Source organism: Acinonyx jubatus, chromosome D3 (assembly GCF_027475565.1).
Source record: "Acinonyx jubatus isolate Ajub_Pintada_27869175 chromosome D3, VMU_Ajub_asm_v1.0, whole genome shotgun sequence".
Taxonomy (NCBI): Eukaryota; Metazoa; Chordata; class Mammalia; order Carnivora; family Felidae; genus Acinonyx; species Acinonyx jubatus.
Window position 1 is genome coordinate 28,032,307 of NC_069392.1, and position 24,307 is coordinate 28,056,613.

General features: G+C 41.8%; 1 protein-coding gene across 6 annotated transcripts in view; it reads right to left on the reverse strand.

The window, feature by feature from the left end:
* The window catches only part of DGCR2 (DiGeorge syndrome critical region gene 2), a 97,693-nt gene that overhangs the window by 39,628 nt on the left and 33,758 nt on the right, over positions 1 to 24,307 (reverse strand). For 4 of the 6 annotated variants that reach the window (XM_027049630.2, XM_053206332.1, XM_027049632.2 and 1 more), the window contains exon 2: positions 23,212 to 23,334. The exons of the other annotated variants lie outside the window; for them this stretch is intronic. In XM_027049630.2, the coding sequence (XP_026905431.1) occupies positions 23,212 to 23,334 (123 nt within the window). The remainder of the gene's footprint in view (positions 1 to 23,211; positions 23,335 to 24,307) is intronic. 6 annotated transcript variants of the gene reach the window in all.

Genomic DNA, 24,307 nt, shown 5'->3' on the forward strand with positions numbered 1-24,307 from the left:
ACCCGGTACTAAAAAAGCTGAGGGAAAGGGAAATGTCTTACAGATGGGAAAGTATACTCAGAAGTGTTATGAGACTTGCTTCACAGCAGAAGTAAAAAACAGAGGGGAAATGTGAGCCCTCTTCTTCCTCCATGTCCACAGGACCTGAGCTTCCTCCCACCTCACAACCCAGCCACCGGCCACTAGAGGCCTGTCTCTGCCCATCTTCCCAAGCAGCACAGTCCTATGTGCCCTGGGGGCTCAGGAAAGCCCCCTCTTGCTCCCCTGGGCATGCTAAGTTTCCTGCTTTCCCAGCAAAAGCCTCAAAGGGAGAGCTCAGGGGGCCACAGGAGAGCCGCGAGTCCAACAGGGAAACTGAGTCAGGGCAAACAGTGGCAATGCTTGCTTCCCAACGTTCGTTATTTGTAAATAGAGGACAAAATGTGAGTGATTCTGTGTTTCTAGGAACACATAACTTGTTCAAATGTGGCATTAGGGTCCAGACGAGCTTGTAACCTCCAAATAAAGGGTTAGACAGACCAGAGCTTCTTTAGTGTCCAGGTGGACATTCCAAGGCATGTCATTTTCCTTTATACCAAAACATGGTAAAAAAAAAAAAAAATCAGATATAGGTAAGTCAAGTAACACTTGCTTACCAAAAGAGGATTTCTAACATCAGAGAGCCTAAAAATATAAAATTTTGAATGGTATTTCCATTATGTCATATACTCTTTACATTTCTTTTCCTTCCCAGCCAGGGTCACAGAGCTTATTAATAATCTTCCTGAGGTAAAGGTTTGCCAGTGGGCAAGCCCCAGGACCACCATCTTTGTCTCCATTCTATCAAGGTTTTGAGACCTATGCTTTTGAAATACCAAACGAGGGGCGCCTGGATGGCTCAGCTGGTTATGCCTCCAACATTGGCTCAGGAGATGATTTTGTGATTTGTGGGTTTGAGCCCCACATCGGGCTCAGAGCCTGGAGCCTGCGATTCTGTGTCTCCCTCTTTCTCTGCCCCTCCCCCACTTGTACTCTGTCTCTCTCAAAAATAAACAAACATTAAAAAATTTTTTTTTAATTTTTGAATACCAAATGAGGACTTATGTTTTCTCATTTTATACCCATGTGGACAATATATAACTCAACACAGAGAATAACTGCAAAATACAACCCTGTCAGTTCCAAGTTCAAAATCTGCCTCCCCCATTTTCAAGAGTCCACAAATGTCTCAGGCACAACTTCACAGAAAAATATGCCTTACCTTCCATTAAGGATGGTGACAGAAGCTGAAGCCATCAGACAGTCCTATGACACACTCAAGATGTGGCTGTGGGTCTCAACTGCCAGCACAGAGATGGCAGAAGCAGAATGACCTGGTAGGAATCCTCACCTCAGGTCTTAATTCTTATGTCTGTCTATCACAAGATATGCCTCCCCTCCTCCCAGTCCCCTGCTCCTAATCCCATTTCCTAAAGGCATCTCCTTTACTTGTTTCTTCTGATATTTATATCCATATTTTTTTTAAATATATATTTTTTAACATTTATTTATTTTTGAGACAGAGAGAGACACAGCATGAACGGAGGAGGGGCAGAGAGAGAGGGAGACACAGAATCGGAAGCAGGCTCCAGGCTCTGAGCCATCAGCCCAGAGCCCGACGCGGGGCTCGAACTCACGGACCGTGAGATCGTGACGTGAGCTGAAGTCGGACGCTTAACCGACTGAGCCACCCAGGTGCCCCAATGTGTCCATATTTTTAATAATAGGTATACCCAGCTATTTCCAGTTTTATCAATTTTGAATGTTGTCCATTGACTTAATATTAGGACAGGTACAGGTTTAGCTCATATACACTCTTACCCACCTCCCCAACAGAGTAAAATTTAATTGCATAATTAAAGTTAGTGGAATAATGGAAGTATTCTTCACCCGTGAGCCAAAAAGCATACAAGGTATTTCATTTCTCTATAACTTCCTTTTTGTCTTGGAGTTAATATTTGCATTTATTTTAGTTTATTTTAGTTTAGTTTAGTTTGAGAGAGAGTGCGAGTGCATGTGCAAGCAGGGAGGGTCAGAAGGAGAGGAAGAGAGGAAATCTTAAGCAGGCTCCATGCCCAGTGTGGAGCCAGACTTGGGACTCAATCTCACAACTGTGAAATCATGACCTGCGCCAAAGTCAAGAGTAGACATTTAACTTACTGAACCACCCAGGTGCCCTATCTGCATTAATTTTCAAATTTGCTTAGGTTTTGGCATATCTGTTGCTATTCTTTCCAGTTGCTAGAGCAAATAACAAAGGCTAGCAATAAAAAATTTAAACACTTAAAACATCACATCAGAATCTCCTGGTTCCACTGTTCCCTGGGAAGCCCCTCCTCTACTCCCTACTGTCTATCACTAGTCTGAATGGGCTGCTCTATGGGCTGGGGCATGGTTGTGATCCTAGGGGTCCATATGCTGTCCTCCTGTACTGGACCCTCTTTCCTGACCCCCTGGTCACCTTTTTTTCTACTTTACCCTCTCCTTTCACAAGACATATCTTCCTAAGAAAGGGCAGGGCAACTTTTCTGAATCTTTCCATATCTGAAAATGTCTTTATTCCATTCTCATGCATGATCGGTTCCTCTGGATGTAAAACTCCCAGGTTCATAACATTTTTGAAGCTTCTAGAGATATCCAACTACATGAACATATTCATTCACCTCTAGTCTACCCTGAAACTCATTAAAACAACAGTAATGGAATTTTTAAAAAGGCATAGTCACAAGGACAAACAGAAAAGAAGATGGTAAAGTTGTAAAAACTGGAAAAGAGAAGTAATAATTAGCTGAAGAAGGTGACCATACATTGTAATTTGCCTGGGGATGATCTCAATTTGTGCCTGTTGTCCAAGGATCCTATCCTGTTTATTAGCATTTGTCAGTCTCAAAACTTTTTTTTGTTGTTGTTGTTTTGGTTTTTTTAGAAGCAAATCACTCAACTTATTTGAGCCCAGAAAGCTAACTTCTAGGCCAATAGGTGGGCAAGTAGAAAAGTAAGGCATCTATAATATCACATGTCAACTATACTTCAATTAAAATTTTTTTTAAAAAGAACAAAAAGTAAGGAATTTGGCAATACTTAGCAAAACTACATACACACTGACCCTCTGACCCAACAATCCTATATTTAAGACTTAATGTGAAGATATACTTTCAACAATTTGAAAGGCGGGGGGGAGACATATGTACAGGTTATTTATTGTGGCATCACATTTATTTAGTCATAGACTAACAAGAACAATCTGGTGACGACGATGTAGGAGGTTAAATAAAGTATGGTACGTCTCTAAGATGGAGTGCAGTACAACTGTAAAGAAGAATGAAAAAGATCTTTATGAATTAATATAGTGACTTTATGGGTATTTTGTTAAATTAAAAAAGAGGGGCGCCTGGGTGGTTCAGTTGACTGTGTCCAACTTCAGTTCAGGTCTCAATCTCACAGTTTGTGAGCTCAAGCCCCCGCATCAAGCTGTCTCCTGTCAGCAAGGAGCCAGCTTTGGATCTTCTGTTGCCCACTCTCTCTGCCCCTGCCCCCCTCTAAAATAAATTAACATTAAAAAATATTTAATCAGCCAGAGAAAGACAAAAATCTTATGACTTCATTCATATGAGGAATTTAAGATACAAAACAGATGAATATAAGGGAAGGGAAGCAAAAATAATATAAAAACAGGGAGGGGGACAAAACATAAAAGACTCTTAAATATAGAGAACAAACACAGGGTTGCTGGAGGGGATATGGGAGGGGGAATGGTCTAAATGGGCAAGGGGCATTAAGGAATCTACTCCTGAAATCACTGTTGCACTAACTAACTTGGATGTAAATTAAACAATACATAAATATGAAGACTGAAAAATAAAATTTAAAAAATAGAAAATATTATAAAACAAAAAAACACACCATTGAGAGTACACACAGTAAGATATTTTATGTAAGAAAGGCAAAGAAAAAGAAGAGGAAATAAAGTATACATATATTTGCTTATTTTTGTAAAACAAAACAAAAGCAAACTCAAGAAAGGTAAGCTAGAAACGAATGGAATTACTTACCTGTAGGATGTGAGTGGGAACAACAGGGCAAAGGGAAAAGGAAAGAGAATTTTTTTCAACGTGTATATGTATACATGTATGTATGTATTTTTATAGGCTTTATGCCGAACATGGAGCTTGAACTCATAACCCCAAGATCGAGAGTCACATGCTCTACCGACTGAGCCAGCCAGGTGCCCCTATTGAGAACTTTCAAATATATGTTTATATATAGTTATGACTTCTGAATCTTGTTTATGTTTTACATATTCTAAAAATAAATCAGTTACACAACCTTGTGACTATGCTAAAAAACATGAAATTGTATACTTTAAAGAGGTGAATTTTATGGGACATGAATTATATCTCAATACAAAAAAATAAAAAACAAATTAAATCAACAAGATGAGGAGGCAAAGTTCTACAACTGAATATAAACAGGATGAAATATTAACATCATCACCCAGAGGAAAAAAAAAGAATGAATACTAGTGACTTTGACTTGAGAACTGACTATACCCCATCAGTGGGAAACAAACTAATAACATAAAGAACTATAAAGAAATCCTGGAATTTACTTAGTAGGTGTGTTCTTGGTAGTGGTATAGGAGTAGTAATTCCAAAACTACAAATATTTTAAGACTGGCCAAATGGATAGTGTTGGGAACCAAGGTTCTTACCATGGGAGAAAGGAAATAAAAAACATGAGATGGGAGGAGGAAAGGAAGAACTTTAGTATAGACTAGAATTGGAAGTGTCAGTAAATATGAGCTTATTGTTTAACAAAAGATTCCCTAGCTTCATCCACTGAAAGAAGTGCCTAGAAGCTATAATGCCCAGATAACGATGAGCACAGCTAACACTCAGATCTTGGTTTCTAAACACCATTCCTCACTGAAAGGAACAGGGCTCTTTAGAGAAATGCTTGAGTCCAGGTCTGGGACAGGAAAGCTACAAGATGAACCTGGAACGTTTTATAGTGCCAGGAAACAGGAAAGATCTTTATAAAATAATTTATTAAGTGGAGTACGTATAGAATTACAAAATCACCTGATTCAGGTAAGAACCATCGATATAAGCTAAAACAACTGAGTGTATGATGGTTGGACAACACTTAGAATACCACTCGGCAGATTACTCATTAGATTACTTTTCATTACAAAAGGGGGGAAAAACATTTACTGTAGTGAAATTTGGCAAACATTAGCTTAATCAAGTGATCAAACTTAACATCACCAATAATAGGACAAACTGACCTCATGTGCCCTGATGGGTCACTTTACAACTTGCTTAAAAAAAAAGTCTCACCTGAATCTAATAATGAGAAAACAGACAAGTCCATACTGATGGACATTCTATAAAACAACTGGCTTGGACTCTTCAAATAAGTCAATGCCATGTTGAGATCAATAATAATATTTTATTTATTTATTTATTTATTTATTTATTTATTTTTTCAATATATGAAGTTTACTGTCAAATTGGTTTCCATACAACACCCAGTGCTCATCCCAAAAGGTGAATAATATTTTTTTTAAAGGCTAGGGACACTTCATGATTAACAGATAAAGATGGCAAGAAATAACGATATGTAACCTTTGAATAAATCCTGCATTTAAAAGAAAAAGAAACTGTAAAAGGTATTTTAGGGGACAACTGAAAAACTTCAATATTAACTGTATATAAGATAATAGTATTGTAAAGTTTCTTGCATGTGAAAAGTGTATTGTGTTATGGGATCATTCTCATTCTCAGAAGACAGATACATTTTAGGGGTAATATGTCATGATGTCACTAATACACTCTCAAAAGAGTTCAGAAAAAAACGTGTGGAGAAAACAACTGTAGCAAATGGCTATGGGTTGGTGAATGCAGGTAAAGGCAATATGAGCATTCACTGTATTACTCATGCACCTTTTCTATAGACCTGAAATTTCTCATCTTAAAAGTCAGAGGAAGAAGGCAGCTGACACACCCAGATCTTATCACCGATACTTGGTGTGCTCAGGTAACCCTGTCCCTCCCTCACCCCAGCAGCAGATGGTTGATTTATGGATGAAAAAGTCAAACAGGTGGTCTCTTGGTAAAGTCAGGGTTCTGTACTTAGAGATGGGGAGGACAGACTCCTAGCCCCTCTTCCTTCACTAAGCTCCCAGAACCCCAGCCTCCAGGCAGATTGGAACATTTCGCTATGGAAAAATCTAGCCAGCCCAAGATAGAGGTCCCAAAGGGGAGGAGACCCCCAATGAAACAGTCCAGCCAGTCCACTGTCCAGATGGGCCCAAGAACACAGAACTTTCAGTCTCTCTGCCACACACAGTAGACAGGCAAGGACCACCAACCCCTGAGGAGAGCCCTCAAATTAAAGTCAGACACCAAACTGTAGAGGAAACAACACAGAAGAAATTCATATGGAATGGTTAAACAAAAATATGCCATTAACATACTCAAAATGAGAAAATATATCGTATCCATAAAACAAGAATGGGATGTATTAATTTTGTTTTTTGAAATGTTTATTTTTGAGAGAGTGAGCTAGCTAGTGGGACAGAGGATCTGAAGCAGCTCCATGCTGACAGGAGACAGCCTGATGCAGGTCTCGAACTCACGAACTATGAGATAATGACCTAAGCCAAAGTCAGACGCTTAATCGACTGAGCCACCCAAGGGCCCCTGGGATGCTATTAAAAAGGAACATATCTACAACATTAACCCCCCAACCAAAGAAAAAGCTCTTCTAGAAATGCAAACATGATGGCAAAAATGAAAACCTGTTAAAAGATGTGGTGCAAGTAGAAGCTTCCTAAGTAAAACAAGAAGACAAAGAGACAGAAAATTGGAGACTGAAAAAACTGAAGATAAGTCCGTGAGCTCCAATTTCCAAAAACAGTTCTAGAAAGAGTAGATAAATGGAAGAGAAAAAAAACTAGTGTTTTCTTTCCCTAAAGAGACAGGAGTTTCTAAAATGAAAACACCTCAGTGGCCAGCACAATGTACCAAAAGATACTCAAAATTTCCAAGAAAAAAAAAAAACAGGTTTGGTTCAAAGAACCAGAATTATGGCCATCAGCAACGTTGAAAGCTTGTAAAAATGGAAGAAGATCTTCCAAATTGTAAGGGAAACTTACTTGTTTAAGTAGGCTCCACACCCAGTGTGGAGCCCAATGTGGTGCTTGAACTCACGACCCTGTCTGAGATCAATACCTAAGCTGAGATCAAGAGTCAGAGGCTTAACTGACTGAGTCACCCAGGGGCCCTGGGAAAGTTATTTTTAGCTAGTAATTCTAAATCCAGGGAAATCTACCATGTATGAGGGTAAAATAAAGGCATTTCCAGACAGGCAAGCAAGGAATCAAAACCTTTTTGTCTTCTGTGTTCCTTTTCTGTAGAAGTTTTTAAAGGCACTACATTACTTAAATGAGGGAATAAACCAAAACAGGAAACCAAAAAACAGGATCTAACATAAGAGACAGGCAGACAGACATGAGGGAGAAATCTACGGATTCTCCCATGCTGATGGTGAAGAGAAGACCCAAGAGAACAGCTGGGAAAGTGGGCAGCAGGCCCTGCCAGCACTAAGCCAGACAGGTGAAGACAGGGGGCTCCAGGAGAGAAGGTTCCAAAATCACTCCAGCAAAATAATGTGATAGAGCTACAACTCAGGGGAAATTAGGACAGAGATTTGTTCTGCTAAGGACTTTTTTTAATGTAAATGTATAGCTACTTTGGGAAACAATTTGGCCATTTCTTAAAAAGTTAAACATAAATTTAAAATATGACCCAGAAATCCCACCTCTATCTATGTATTTGTCCAAAGGAAATGAAAGCGTATGTCCCCTCAAAAACTTACACACTGATGTTCACAGCACCTTTATTCACAAAGTGATAACAACTCCAAAGCCCATCAAATAGTGAATGGATGAACAAAATGTAGCATTACCCACAGAATGGAAAATTTGGTGAGGAAAAGGAACTACTGACACAGGCTGCAAATGGATAAACCTCAAAAACATAATGCCAAGTGGAAGAAGCTAGAACACAAATGGTATGATTCACCTTATAGGACATGTCCAGAAAAGCAAGTCTATAAGACAGAAAATACATCATTGGTTGCCTGGGACTTGGGGAGGGAACAAAGAGTAACTATAGACGGACATGGAGATATTTTGGGGGCGATGGAAATGTTCTAAAATTCACTGTGGTAATAGTTACAGAACTCTGTAAATTTTACAAAAAAAATGGTTAACTTGTACGCTTTTATTTTTTATTTATTTTGAGAGAGAGACAAAGAAAGAAAGAAAGAGCACGCGAGCGCACATGCATACATGCGCACAGCCAGGGGAGGGGCAGAAAGAAGGAGAGATAATCCCAAGCAGGCTCCACACCATCAGCGTGGAGGCAGACGCTGGGATCTAACTCATAAACTGTGAGATCATGACCTGAGCCGAGATCAAGAGTCAGACGCCTAATCGACTGAGACACCCAGGCGCCTTGACTTGAATGCTTTTAAAAGTGATGAATTTTGGGGTGTTTGGGCAGTGCATTCAGTTAAGCAGCTGACTCTTGATTTTGGCTCAGGTCATGATCTCGCAGTTTGTGGGTTTGAGCCCCACGTCGGGCTCTGTGCTTATGGCGCAGAGCCTGTTTGGGATTCTCTCTCCCCCTCTTTCTGCCACTTTCTTTCTCTCTCTCTTGCTCTCCCTATCAAAAAAAAAAAAAAAAAAAAAAGACTTTAAAAGTGATGAATTTTATGGTACATAGGTTTTATCAGTAAAAATGTTAAAAAAATCTGAAAAAGACATATAAAACATTTTTTTAAGTATATACGTTTTTAAATTTATTTAAAAAAATTTAATGTTTATTTTTGAGAGAGAGAGAGAGTCGGGTAAAGGCAGAGAGAGACGGGGACAGAGGATCGGAAGCAGGCTCTGTGTTGACAGCAGAGAGCCCAACATGGGCACAAACACAAAATGTGAGATCATGACCTGAGCTTAAGTCAGATGCTTATCCGACTGAGTGACCCACGTGCCCCCAATACAGGTTTTTTTTAAAGGCAAAACAAGAGGCACCTGGGTGGCTCAGTCCGTTAAGCATCTGACTCTTTATTTAGGCTTAAGTCATGGTCTCACTGTCATGGGATCAAGCCCTGCATTGGGCTCTGTGCTGGGCATGAAGCCTGCTTGGGATTCTCAATCTCTCTCTGCTTCTCCCCTGTTCACACGTACTCGCTCTCAAAATAAATAAATAAATAGATAGATAGATAGATAGATAGATAGTTAAAATAAAAAGAAAACTACATGGATGGACCTTGAAAACATTATACCAAGTGAAAGAAGCCAGACACAAAATACCTTACATTGTATGACTCCATTTCTGTAAAATGTGCAGAAGAGTCAAATCCATACAGACAGAAAGTAAGTGGTTTCCAGGGACTAATAAGGCTTGAGAGGAATTGGAGAGTGCCTGCTGATGGGTACAGGGTTTTACTTTGGGGTGACAAAAATGTTCTACAATTGGAGTGATGGTTGCATGACTCTGTAAATATTCTAAAAACTACCGGAAACCATATTTAATGGGCCACTTCTATCTATGGTAAGTGAATTACATCTCAAGTTATCAAAACAAACAAAAAGATGATGAGGACAATGTTCAACTCTGGGGTAAAAACAAAATGTTTCACCAGCAAAAAGGAAATGAAATTATCCTTGATGCCCAGCCAAAAACAGGACCGACAGGGAGCGAGAACTCTGGGAGTGAGGAGACGAAGAGGGAAGAGTCAGCCACCTTGTTCAGGGAAGATCAACAGGGAATGCCTAAAACCATGGAATTTTTAGAGACACAGATAAACACCAAGTGAAATCAACATCTCACGTAATCTCAAATATTTGCTTCTGAGAAGTAGGAAACAGGGCAGGGGAGTATCAGGGTTGCCATTTCTTTTTTATTGAAAAAAAAATTCTTTATAACATTTATTTATTTTTGAAAGACAGAGAGAGACAGACCATGAGCAGGGAAAGGGCAGAGAGAGGAAGCAGGCTCCAGGCTCTGAGCTGTCAGCACAGAGCCTAACCCGGGGCTTGAATTCCTAAACTGTGAGATCATGACCTAAGCCGAAGTTGGATGCTTAACTGACTGAGCCACTAGGCGCCCCTAGGGTTGCTATTAAATAAAAAGTCTTATAGAACTATTTGAATAATCAGATTGTGTGTACAAATAACATCAATCAAGCAACAACTAAAATTTTGATTTAGACCATTAAAATAAGCTCCTCTTTGGATCCAGGTGGCCTTGCCCCACTGTTTCCTCACACAAGTACTGCTGCTAAATATCTCATGTTATTCTGATTCCTGATCTTTTCACCGGGACCTGTGCTCTCTCTCCTTGGACGCTGTGTTCACTGTATTCCTAACACACTGCAATTACACAAGGTATCTTGTCTAAGTCTTTTAAAAACTGTTGTGCCCTAACTCCAAAGCTGTATGATGTCTTTACTGTTCCCTCTGCTCCTGTATTTTTTCTGTTTTCCTTAAAAAAAAAAAACAAAAAAACACCTCTTAGGGGCACCTGGGTGGCTCAGTTGGTTAAGCATCTGACTTTGGCACAGGTCATTATCTCATGGTTCGTGGGTTCGAGCCCTGCATCCAGCTCTGTGCTGACAGCTTGGAGCTCAGAGTCTGGAGCCTGGAGCCTGTTTGAGATTTTGTGTCTCCCTCTCTCTCTGCCTCTTCCCCACTGGTACTCTCTCTCTCAAAAAATTTTTTTAAAGAACTCTTACTAATCAGAAGTGCGTGGGTGGCCAAGTCAGTTAGGCATCCGACTTCAGCTCAGGTCATGGTCTCACGGCTCGTGGGTTCAAGCCCCTCATCAGGCTCTGTGCTGACAGCCTGGAGCTCAGAGTCTGGAGCCTGGAGCCTGTTTCAGATTTTGTGTCTCCCTCTCTCTTTGTCCCTCCCCCACTCACACTGTCTCTCTCTGCCTCAAGAACATTTAAAATTTTTTTAATAAGGGGCGCCTGGGTGGCTCAGTCAGTTAAGTAAGTGTCCAACTCCAGCTCAGGTCATGATCTCGAAGTCCGTGAGTTCCACCCAGCATCGAACTCTGTGCCGACAGCTCAGAGCCTGGAGCCTGCTTCTGATTCTGTTTCCCACTCTCTGCCCCTCCCCTACTCGTGCTCTGTCTCGCTCACTCTTAAAAATGAATGTCAAAAAAAATTAATTTTTTAAATAAAAAAAATAAAAGTACTCTTACTAGTCAGATTTTCTGGACTCATTTTTTAATAGGTAAGAGCTCATTCTTGCTCAATTGTTCCTTTTCACAGCATTCTGTTCATGTTTAGAAAATAGATCATCTGTGTATGTGTATACACATACATATTTTTCATTGTGTCAGAACACATATAAAATTTTAACTATGGGGGGGGGGTGCCAGGGTGGCTTAGTCAAGTTAAGCATCCGTCTCTTGATTTTAGCTCAGGTCATGATCTCATGGTTTGTAAGCCCCATGTCAGGCTCTGCACTGACAATGCAGAGCTTGCTTGGAATTCTCTCTCCCCTACCCCACTCATGCTGTTTCTCAAAATAAATAAAATATGGGCACCTGGGTGGCTCAGTCAGTTAAGCACCTGACTCCTGGTTTCAGCTCAGGTCATCATCTCATGGTTTATGAGTTTGAGCCCCCACATTGGGCTCTGTGCTGACAGCGCGGAGCCGGCTTGACATTTTCTCTCTGCCCCTCTCCCGCTCACTCTGTCTCTCTCTCAAAAATAAATAAACCTTCAAAATAATTAAACTTAATTTTTTTTTTTAATTTTTAACCATTTTTAAGGACACAGGTCATAGACCCTGCTTTCAATTGGGTATATATGCAGAAGAGGAGTTACTGGATCCTGTGGTAGTTCTATTTGTAATTTTTTGAGGAACCACAATACTGTTTTCCACAGGGACTTTACCATTTACATTCCCACCAATTGTATACAAGTGTTCCAATTTCTCCATGTACCCACCACCATCTCCACATCCCCACCTCATCCCCGCCACATCCTCACCAGCACTTGTTTTGAGAGCAGCTATCCCGATGGGTGTGAGGTGGTGTCTCACTGTGGTTTTGATTTGCACTTTCCTAATGATTAATGATGTTCAACATGTTTTCACACACTCTTTGGCTATTTGTATGTCTTCTCTGGAGAAATACCAAGGCCCTGTGCCCATTTTTAAACCAGATATTTTATTGCTGAGTTGGAGATTTTTTTTTATATATATTCTGAATAATAGCCCTTCATCAGATAGGAGTTGCAAATATTTTCTCCTAACCCATAGGCTGCCTTTTCACTCTGTTGAATGTTTCCTTTAATGCAGTTTTAAATTTTGATGTAGCCTAACTTATCTATATTTTTCCTTTGCTGCCCATGTTTTAGATGCCACATGTAAGAGGTCATTGCCAAATCCAATGTCATGAAGCTTTTCTCCTGTTTTCTTCCTGTTTTATAGTTTCAGCTCTTATACTTACGTCTTTGTCCCATGCTGGATTAATTTTTGTATGGTGTTAAGTGAAGGTTCTTTTGCATGTGGTTGTCAGGTTTTCCCAGCACCATTTATTGAAAATAATCTTCCCCTCATCCACTGAACAATGCCCTTGTGGAAAGTAATTTCACCATTTCTGGGCTCTCTATTCTATTCCATTGGCCTATAGATCTGTCATTATGCCAGTACCACACTGTCTTGACTACTGTAGCTTTGTAGCAAGTTTTAAAATCAGAAGTATGAGATTTATAACTTTGTTCTTTTCCAAGAATGTTTTGTCTATTTGGGGTCCTTTCAGGTTTTATACGAATTTTAGGATGGAATTTCCTATTTTGGCAAAAAAGGTCGTTGGCATTTTGAGAGGGATTGTACTAAATCTGTAGATTGCTTGGATAGCATTGACAGCTTCTTAATTCTTCCAGTCTGCAAACATGGGATGTCCTTCCATTTATTAGTATCTTCTTTAACTTCTTTGAGCAATGTTTTATAGACTTCAGTGTACTAATCTTTCACCTCCTTGGTTAAATTTATTCCTAAGTGTTTTATTCTTTTTGAAGCTATTGTAAATGGAACCATTTCCTTATTCCTTTTTGTTCATTGTTAGTGTATAGAAGCACAGCTGATTTCTGTGTATTTTGTGTCCTTAAACTTTACTGAATTCTTTTATTAGTTCCAACAGTGTGTGTGAGTGAGTGAGTGAGTGAGTGAGTGAGTGAGTGAGTAAAATCATGTCATCTGTGATCAGGGATAATTTTACTTCTTCCTTCTCAATTGATGCTTTTATTTTCTTGTCTAAATGCTCTGGCTAGAATTAATGCCCATTACCATGTTGAAGTGATGAAATCCTTGTCCTCTTCCTGAGGAAAAGCTTTCAGTCTTTACTACTGAGTATGATGTTAGCTGTGGATGTGTCATCTATGGTCTTTATTATGTTTAGGTAGTTTCTTTCTATTCCTAGCTTGTTGAGTGTTTGTTACCATAAAAGAATGGTTAATGGTTAATTTTGCCAAGTATTTTTTCTGAGCTGGGATGAACATGTAGTTATTTCCCCCACACTCTGTTAGTGTAGCACTATATTACATTGATTGACTTTAATTTGTTGAACCATCCTTGCATTCCAAGAGTAAATCCATTTGGTCATAGTATATAATTCTTTTAATGTGCCGTTAGATTTTGTTTGCCAGTACTTTGTTCAGAATTTCTGCATCACTGTTCATGGAATATCAGTCTGTAATTTTGTTCCGGAAGCTTGTTTCCAGGAATTTTCCATTTCATCTAGGTCAACCAGTTTGTTGGCATATAATTCTTCAGAATGCTCTCTTACATAATTCTTTTTATTTGGTAATAGTGTCCCAACTTTCATTTCTTCTTTTAGTTATTTGGGTGTTCTCTTTTTAGTCATTCTTGCTAAAGGTCTGCCAATTTTGTTGATCTTTGGGTTCATTGATTTTTCTGTTTTCTCGAATTTATCTCTGTTCTAATCTTTATTTTCTTCTTTCTCCTGGCTTTGGATTTAGTTCATTCTTCTTTTTGTAGTTCCTTAAGGTGTAGAGTTAGGTTTCTGATTTGAGATCTCTTTTTATCTTTATTTACTTTAAAGAGAGAGATAGCACTTGTGAGTGGGGGGGGGGGGGAGGGAGAGAGAGAGAGAATCTTAAACAGGCTCCACGTTCAGCATGGAGCCCAACATGGGGCTCATTCCATGACCCTGGGATCATGAACTGAGCCGAAATCAAGAGTTGAACGCTCAACCACGTGAGTCACCCAGGAGTCTCTCTTTTTTTAATGTAACATTTACAGCCTTTTAGCACTGTTTTCATTATATCGCATTGGTTTTTCATATGCAGTGTTTTCATTTTCATTTGTCTCAAGATATTTTCTAGTGTCCTTTGTGATTTCTTCTTGATGCTAAGAGTACTGAATTTCCATTATTTGTGAATTTTCCCATTTTCCTCTTACTGTTCTAGTTTCATTCCATTGTGATTAGAAAATATACTTTGTATAATTTCAATCTTCTAACCTTATTGACTAGTTTTGTAGCCTAACATATGGTCTATCCTGGAGAATGTTACCTGCGCACTTGAGGGGGAAAAATGTGTATACTGCTGTTGTTGAGTGCTCTCTTAAGTCCTCAAGGCTCTGCTTACCTTTCTTTGTCCGTCTTGTTCCAGAGACTCAATTTCAAATGTCCTGTAAATTCACTTAGTCTTTCTTCCGACCAGTGGAGCATACTGTCCCTCTAGTGGACTTTTCAATTCAGTTACAGTATTTGTTTGGTCTTCTTTTTAATATCTTACTCTTTGTTGGTGTTCTCATATTGTTTAGTTTTCTGTGGTTTCCTTTAGCTTTTTGAGTATATTTAAGATAGTTTTAAAACATTTGTCTAGTATGTCCAATGCCTAGGTTTCTTCAAGGATAGTTTCTACCACTTAATTGTATTCCTTTAAATGGGCCATGTTTTCCTGTTCCTTTGATTGCCTTGTGATTTTATTGTTGAAAATTAGGCATCTGAATGAACAGCCACCTTTCCCAGTCTTTGCAGACTGGCTTTGTCTTTGAAGAAGACCTTTGCTAATTAGCAGGGTTTGTTCTGAGCCTTGAGACCAGCCTGGAGTGAAGGCTTAAGGTCTCCTTAAGTCTTTTCCACACATGCATCTTGCCCGAGCCTGTGTGTGAACTTTTCTGATTCTTAAGTATACACAGCTGCTCTTAAAGGTCTTAATTTTGGGGCGCCTGGGTGGCTCCATCAGTTAAGCACCTGACTTCAGCTCTGGTCATGATCTCAAGGCTCATGGGTCTGAGTCCCGCGTCGGGCTCTGTGCTGACAGCTCAGAGCCTGGAGCCCACTTTGGATTCTGTCTCTCTGCCCCTCCCTCGCTCATGCTCTGACTCTCTCTAAAAAATAAACATTAAAAAAAAACCAAACAAAGGTCTTAATTTCACAGAGTGTCACCCAACTCCTCAGGGTCTTAAATATTCGATTGTATCCCTCACCCCTAGTACCTTGCCCCAGGCATCTGCAGCTCTGGAGTCCCCTTGCAGCTTTCACAAACACTATTTTCACAGCTTGAGATATGAGCATCCCCCCGGCCCCACCTCAGAGAAAACAGGTATCAGTTCCCCAAACAGCCCCCCGACAAGCTCAAATGTTGCAGGTAAAGTCTGCCGTGCTCCCTCCTGGTAGAGGCAGGGAATTTGCAACTGGGCTGTTGCTCCCCTCAGATCTCCTGTGCTGGGGGCGGGAGGAGAGGGGGAGGGGAGTGGGTGGTGCAAAGGTGCGTAAAAATGCCACCAAACTTCGTACCATTTCAATGTGGCTTTTTCTTGACTAGGTGTTCCTGTAGACCTGTTTTCCAGAGCTTCTATAAAATTATTTTAGCTATTCTCTAGTTTCTTGCTTCATGTGTGCGTGGGGGGAGTGGGGTGGGGGATGAGGGTTTGAAGTTTCCTAGACTGCTGTTTTGCAAGATGTCAGATATATTTTCAAAGTTTGCTTTTTCTCCCTAAATTCTAAGTCTTTCTCATATATATCAGAGATTATCATGTGCCACATTTTGCTCTAAGCACTTTATAGGCATCATGTTATGTAAGCCTCACCACAACCCTAAGAGGCAGGTACTATTATTTTTCCCATCTTATACTAGAGGACAATGAAGTTCAAAACCCATCTTGTCCACAGAACCACAGCCAGTAAGCGATGGGGGCAGGGTTCCAGCCCTAGCAGCTTGGTTCTAAAGCCACCACCATTTTTCACACAGCAGAGTTAGCCACCTCAGGTCACTCTGTGCTGACCCTTTTGGTCCAGGATGCTTTTTATTTAGAGTCCAGTGAGCATCCAGTAGATGTTTTCTTCTAGAGTCGAGAAAGCACTGGCTGTCCTTCAGGTCTAAGAGGAAGGTGGTCCAGGGGCACCTGGGTGGCTCAGTTGGCTAACCATCCGATTCTTGATTTCAGATCAGGTCATGATCTCATGGTTTGTGAGATCAAGCCCCACACTGGGCTCTGTGCTGACAGTGCAGAGCCCGCCTGGCATTCTCTTTCCCTCTCTCTCTGCTCTCCCCTGCTCGATTTCAATCTTGATCTCTCTCTCTCAAAAAAAATAAACATTTAAAAAAAGAAGGTGGCCCGGCTTATCAGAGGCTCTATAAACACTAGTGGGGTTCAAGTGAGCCTCAAGGTGGGGAGCAGAGTAGGAAAGTCAGCTTTTTAGTTGGGAATCCTCTATTATGTTCATACCTCTTCTACCCCTTCCATGAAGTGCCAGTTTCTCTAGGAAAGACTCCTCAAATCCTTTGCCTAGGGAAACAGCCCTGGCTGCTGGCACTGGAACAGCAGGGCAGAAAATATGGCTGAGGGTCTCACCTGTCCCCATAGAGAATTTATCTTAATTCCTCTTTTTGTCTCTTAATATTTATTTAAATTAACTCTCAAAAAAATATTTCAGTGGAATTGACACACAATGTTATATTAGTTTCAGGTACACAACACAGTGATTCGATTTCTCCATATGTTACGCTATGTTCACCACAAGTGTAGCTACCATCTGTCACCATATAATGCTGTTACAGTATCATTTACTATATTTTTTATGTTGTGCCTTTTATACCCATGATTTATTCATTCCATGTTTTATTTATTTTATTAATATGAAATTTATTGTCAAATTGGTTTCCATACAACACCCAGTGCTCATCCCAACAGGTGCCCTCCTCAATGAGTTCCTCTGTCTTCAACCTCCACGGCTTCCCTCTGCTGGGCCTGGTGTCTCCTATTTTTCTGACTTTAAGTCCAAGTGTTGTCCATCAGACATATAATGCAAGCCACATTTCAACAAGAGAGGAAATTAATTTTAATAATTTAACCCAATATATTCAAAATACTATCATTTCAGCACATAATCAATATAAAAAAGTATCACTGAGGTGTTTCACTCTTTTATTGTACTGAGTCTGATATTCGGCATGTACTTTACACTTCAAGTCCATCCTTTTTCAAGATGGTCACAGTGCTCAATAGCCACACGTGCCTCCTGGCTACTCTACAGGGCAGTGATGGTATAGAAAATAAACCTCACACCTGCCACTAGGAGAAAGAATCCTCTAGTTATGCAGGGTGAGAAGGGAGACAGGTGGTGAAGGAGAATCCCACCAACTCCAATCCGTTCCCATGCCACGTGCCCACCAGCCTCAGTATCTCACGCCTCCAAGCCTTTCAGGGGTGCTGCTCATCAAACTGGCCCATTTCCTAATGGTCTCTCTCTCTCTCAAGCAGTCTCATGGTTACAGTTTCTCTGCCATGTTAAGTCAGTTTTCACTCTCTTCCTATTGGCTTTTCTTGCGGGGGGGGGGGGGAAGCTTATATGATATCTAACATATTCCAAAGAACATATATATAACACATATTTAAGAAATAAAGCCTAAAAATACAGTTGTGAGCCCCCCATCTCAACCCCCACCCTACTTAAGAACTCAAACATCAGCTGTAGGGTTGTTTCTCCCAGTTTTATTCCTCTGTCTCCCCACTGGGGAAGAATCAGGAGCCCGAATTTTGTGTATCAACATTTTGCCTGTTTTCTTTTGGTTTACCACACATGTATGTAGCTATACATAAGACAATGGTCACTTTGCTTGTCTTTATTGTACTGTACATACTTTTTGGCAACTTGCCTTCGTAACCTACAGGCTGTCTTGAAGACCCACTGATGTTGCTGCAAGAACCTACCATTCACTCACTGTCGTTGGTCCATAATATGCCATCGTGTAAACAAAGACATTTGGGTTGTTTCCAAGATGTTTATTAGTAGGAAGAGTGCTACAGAATTTCTCTAGAGTTCCACCAAATGGAAATCATGGATCACAGAATACAAGAATGTTCAGCTTTGCAAGTTAATGCCGGTCCATCAATTTACCTTCCTCAACAGCAGCAGATTAAGATTTCCAACCCACTCACACCCTCTCCAACACTCAGTTTTGTCAGATGTCTTAATTTTTGCCAACAGACAGCTTAATTTTTGCCAATCTAAGTAACTGTAAAGTGGAATCTCACTGTAGCCTTGGAATACTAATGAGGCTGAGTATCTTTTTATATGTTTAACCACTGTTCTTGTTACTTTTTCTTTGACATGCCTGTGCGTCTTGTGTCCGTGGGTAGGAGTTCCTTAAATGTGCTGGACTATAATCCTTTATGGGCTATACATGTTGCAAATATACTCCCACTATGGCTTATCTGTTCACATTCTTTATGGGTACCTTTTGATAAAGGGAAATCTTAATTTTAATCTAGAAAACTGGTCATTTTTACTTTAGAGTTGACATTTTTTATGACTTAAAAACAAAAACACGGGGCGCCTGGGTGGCTCAGTCGGTTGAACGTTGGACTTCAGCTCAGGTCATGAACTCCCGGGTTGTGAGTTCGAGCCCTGCATTGGGCTCTGTGCTGACAGCTTGGAGCCTGCTTCAGATTCTGTGTCTCCCTCTCTCTCTGCCCCTCCCCTGCTCATGCTCTGTCTCTCTCTGTCTCTCAGAGATGAATAAATGTTAAAAAAAAAAAATTAAAAACAAAACCAAAAAACCTTTCCTACCTAGGTCATAAAAAAGTATTTTCCTAGACTGTGTTCTAGAAGCTGTTCTTCAATTAACCTGAAACTGGTTTTTCTGTACATTGTGTATACATTCTTTCCCAAGTGTCACACACTATCAACTGAGGAATCTATCCTCTGCCCCAGAGATACGTAATTCTACTTTTGCCAGGTACTGTTTCTCGGGCCTGTTTCTGGCAGCTCTTCTGCTGCATGGGCCAATCTGTGCTTCCCTGAACCAACAGTCAAGTCAGCCTCGACACTGATAAGGCAACTGTTCACACCTTACTCTTCTTCAAAGTGTCCTACAATATCAGGACTTCATTCTTCCAAACGTTTTAAAACTGACTTGTCACATTTCCCAAAAACCCCTGTGGAGATGCGCTGAATCCACAGATCAATGTAAGAACAGGTGACTTAACCATATCGAGTCTTTCTAGCCAAGAAAGCCTGTTTCTATTTATTCAAATCTTCTTTAATGTCTAATAAAGTTGTACACTTTTCTCCATTTAAAAATTATATGCATCTTATGTTAGTTCCCATTTACATCAAATATAGTTCAGTCAGAAGAACAGAAATCATGCTAGGTAGTTCAAAAAGAGAGGAGTTTAATAGAGGGAACAGGTCCTTTCAGAACAATCGAAAAGGCCAGAGTGTGCATAAAAGTGAACCACCTGAACCTTCCCTTTTACCTCTGCAGTTGTAGTCCAGAGTCAGGAAGCTGCCCACAGGACAGGAAACGACAGAAAACCTCTGCCAGTTTCACAGCTGCTCTGCAGCCCAGCGGCAGCCAGCCAGAGGAAGATGTGGAAACCCTGCACTTCCTCACCTGGGGCTAAGCCCATGCACTCACACCACTGCCAGAGGAAGAAGGAGCCCACCTCCCTTCTACCTTGCAAACTTCATGGGCAGGATCTCATGGGCCAATTGACATCCAAAGCCTGCTGGCAGTGGGGTCTGAATGTGATAGCCCCAGCCTTGCAGGCCAGACTATATCCAGCACGCCCCCGTTTCCCATCTTCCCCAAACATGCTGAAATTACTGGTCTACTGTTACATCTTTTCCCATTTTCTTTGTCCCTGTGGTTTTATGTTTTTATACTCTTTCACTAAAATTTTAGCAGGCTTTCAGCAGGATGATGAAATAATCTTGTGTGGTCTCTCCAGAAGTCCTGAAGTCCATGTTTAAAAACCTGACCAAGTGTGGCTAAGGCTTTGCACAGGTTTACTTAAACTCTCCCCAGATAAAGGAAGGCCACAGCAAAAGTGGTTATCAGCTAACCCCCTGTCCACACTCCTCTCCCCACACACAAAGATTTTTCTTCTTTTTTTTGTTTCGGTAGGGGGACATGTTAACGAGGATTTCACATACTTGTGATGTTTTTAAAAAATTAATTTTTAAAAAATAAACTAGGAAAAATTGGACACAATTTCAGCAATTATTGATTTACAGAAGTGAGAAACAAGCATAAGAAACAAGCATATTATTCTTTGTATATTTTGATAACTTTCATTTCTCAGAATTCCAACTTTAAAAACAAATAGAAATCAAAGCTTATCCCCTACCTGGACCATGGCATGCCACTATCCCATGGAACAGACACAGTACCATACCCAAGAGGAGGCCAGGAGTGAGCCTGGAGGCGGACAGTGCCTCAGCCCTTCTACCTCTCTTGGAATACTCCTCGGCCCTGTCAGGCTTCCCTGAGTTTTCACGCACTGCCATGCTCATCAGGCCCTCAGTGGTTGGGGCCTAGAGCACATTATCCATCCACTCAGAAATCTGGGCTCCCGTTGGATAGACTTTATTTCTCTTTTCTGGGGAGAAAATATGGCAACCTATGTAACCTCAAATCAACATTGTGCTGAGCAGACTTGTGACCCTCTGTGCCAGACCATGTGACCCAGAAATCAAATCTAGTCCCTGCCCTTTATCAAATCCACAGCAGATGGAGAGATGAACAAGATGAACTAGAGTGCCTACTACTGTTCTCAGGTTCTATACAACAGGGCAGTTACTGTGCCTCAGCAAATAAGTTGTGTTCTACTTTAAAGCAAACGAAGAATCATTCGGTTCTTTGCTCACAGTATTCTCTAGGAGGCTGGATATGAAGTCTCACCCTGTAAGTCAGACCTGGGGAAGCTCTCAGTTACAACCACTGGTCCTCAACAGATGACCGAACACGGAATATCAGCACCCCAAGCACTGAGTATTTCATGCTCTCCGGGCTGGTACCAAAGGAAGGTGGGCTCCCAGACACAGGGCTGTCCCAGAAGCTTCTGCCCCAGCTGCCACCATTCAAATTAATCTGGAAAGGCAAGTACCTGACCACAGACATTTACAATCCAACGAACAGGCTCAAGGGATCACGGGGGGTGGGTAGGAATGCCCTCTAAATGGCCATATTTTCAGGCAAATTCAGTCTGACCAGACCACTTCTGTTTCTTATTTGGAAGCCCCTTCAAAGAACTGTCCCCAGCTCAAGTGTCACCTATTTGATACCCTACTGGATCTCCCTGGTTGGAGTTAATTGGTTTTCCTTCAGTACCTGACTTACAGGAATTATAACACTCCTTCTATTTACTGAATGTTAAAAAGGACCTCTGCTCTAGGCCAGGTCACACTTAGAAGGAGGACAGGTCTCCTGTTCTCAGGGAGGTCTAGAAGGAAAGATCAAGCATGGGTACAGGTAATGGTGAGAATTACCCATGGTTTGGGGCTCTTGGGTGGCTCAGTCGGTTAAGCGTCTTGCTCTTTGATTTTGGCTCAGGTCACAATCTCACAGTTGTGAGATCAAGCCCCACATCGGGCTCCGTGCTGAGCATGGAGCCTGCTTGGGATTCTCACTCTCCTGCTCTCTTTGCCCCTCCTCTGTTTTCGCATGGGCAAGTGCGTGCACTCTCTCTCTCTCTCTCTCTCTCTCTCAAAATAAATAAATAAATAAACACTTAAAAAGGAATTACCAGTGGGGTTCTAGATGCTGTCACAGGGAAGGAGCAGGTGCTGGCAGAAGCAAACCTCCAGGCAGAAGGCTCAGAGATGCCTGCTTGCTGTGGTATCATCTGAGCCACGCCCTGAAGGACAGGTAGGATCTGCCCACATGAAAATAGAACAAGAGAATCCCAGGAAAAGAGAAAGGCATGAATGAAGCATGTGTTTTCCACACACGCATGAGCACAGGGAAGACACTACCACCTCCCACCCCCAAGAGAACCAGAGATGTAGCAAACACTGTTACTCATGGGTATGTCAGACTCCCTGAAGGTGCTGGGACAGAAACCAAATGGAGAACCAACAATTTAGACTTTCTGTGGCATCTGCATAGATCTTTAGGAGCCCACGCACTGTCAGGAGAAAACCCCCAAGTGAAAGATTACTAGGGACTGAGTGAGCAGGATGGGCTGGCCGAGCCAAGGCAGTCCAAATGACCCGCAGGATTCTAGCGAAGTCTCAAACGGCACCTATCTCTAGAGCCAGGCATGGGGGGAGGCAAGAGGGCACCACACTTCAGGGGCACTGCTCTCAGGGCCAGCAGTGCCTTCTGAAATGTGACGTCCTTGGCACCCCTCTTGCCTCATCCCAGCCCCAACCCTGCCATCTTGTAAGTTCTGGGATCTGCCCATGTTGGGCATCTATTTTTAAAAAGCAGAGAAAGAGGGGTGCCTGAGTGGCTCAGTCAGTTAAGCGTCCAACTTTGGTTCAGGTCGTGATCTTGTGGTTCGTGGGTTTGAGCCCTGAATCAGGTTCTGTGTTGACAGCTCAGAGCTCTCTGACAAAGAGCTGTGTTGACAGCTCAGAGCTTGGAGCCTGCTTTGGATTCTGTGTCTCCCTCTGTCTGCCCCTGCTCATCCTCTGTCTCTCTCTCTCAAAAATAAACATTAAAAAAAAATTTTTTTTTAAGCGAGAAAGAGAGAGGGGAGAGGGTTAGCTCAACATAACCTTCCAATGAGTGGATACAGAACTGGCTGCAGCAGACGTCATCCTCTCCTCCCCCCCCCCCCCCCCCCATCACACAGCTGTCATGGAGAGGCAGGGCCATTGGTGTCCACCTGCCCGACACACTCACCTGGACAATCGGCTTCGTCGCTCTCATCCTCACAAGTTACCCAGCCGTCACACTGCCAGGGGAGGGGGATGCACTGGATGGCACCACTGCGACAGGCAAACTGCCCTGGGTTGCACCGCAGTTCTGTGGAACCAAAGGGCAAGAGGCCATTGAGGAAGCCGCAGCAGCAGTGGAGACCTGTGACAGCCAAGCCTGCCACCACTGGGTCCTGCTGCTGCTCAGACCCATGAGTGTGGGCCCTACACAGTCAGCCTGCCCACAGCCCACCTCCTCAGGGGACTGCACGCATGCCCCAAGGAGGAGCCAAGAGCTGTGCCCGTGACACAAGTCCCCAGAGCAATGCACCCCCAAGACATCGATCTTTATGCACCACCTCAAATACACACTTGACACTTCTGCTCCGAGTCAGGCTCTGCACTAGACTACAGAGGTCCCAAGAGGGCACACCTCTCACCTCCTGAGGAATTCTGGGTCAACAGGGATGAGACACACACACACAGGTTTCTGACAAAGGGCAAATCAGTAGGGAGCACAACAGGAGTGCTCAAACAGCATGAAGGAAGGAGAAACTGCCTGCACCTGACAGGCTCTGGAATCCTTCTTAAAGAAGGTGGATGTAAACAGGGTTCCCAAGGCAGGTTGACGGTTTCAGTAGACACACCTGATGTAGGAAAAGAACATTCCAGTAGACACATCTAATGTAGGAAAAGAACATTCCAGAAAAAAGTTAAGGCTTATGGAACTATCACAAGGCAGGAAAATATGCCAAATAGACTTATATTTCTGGTCGTGAGCTGACAAACGACCAGAAATATAAAAGAGGTCAGACTGTGGAGACTCTGACCCTTACTGAGAATGTTGTAGACAGCCAGAGGTAATTTAGTCAGTTAAGTAACATGATGATATCTGTGTTTTAAGCAAGGTAGAACTGGCAGTGATTTCTGGAAACAATTATAATAGAGGTACCACACAAAAATATTAAATATTTCAGCAAAGTAAAAGCTTGAACTGAGGCAGGGTCGGCAAACTACAACTCACAGGCCAACTCCTGCTCTTTCCACTTGGTTTTTAAATAAAGTTTTATTGGAACACAGCC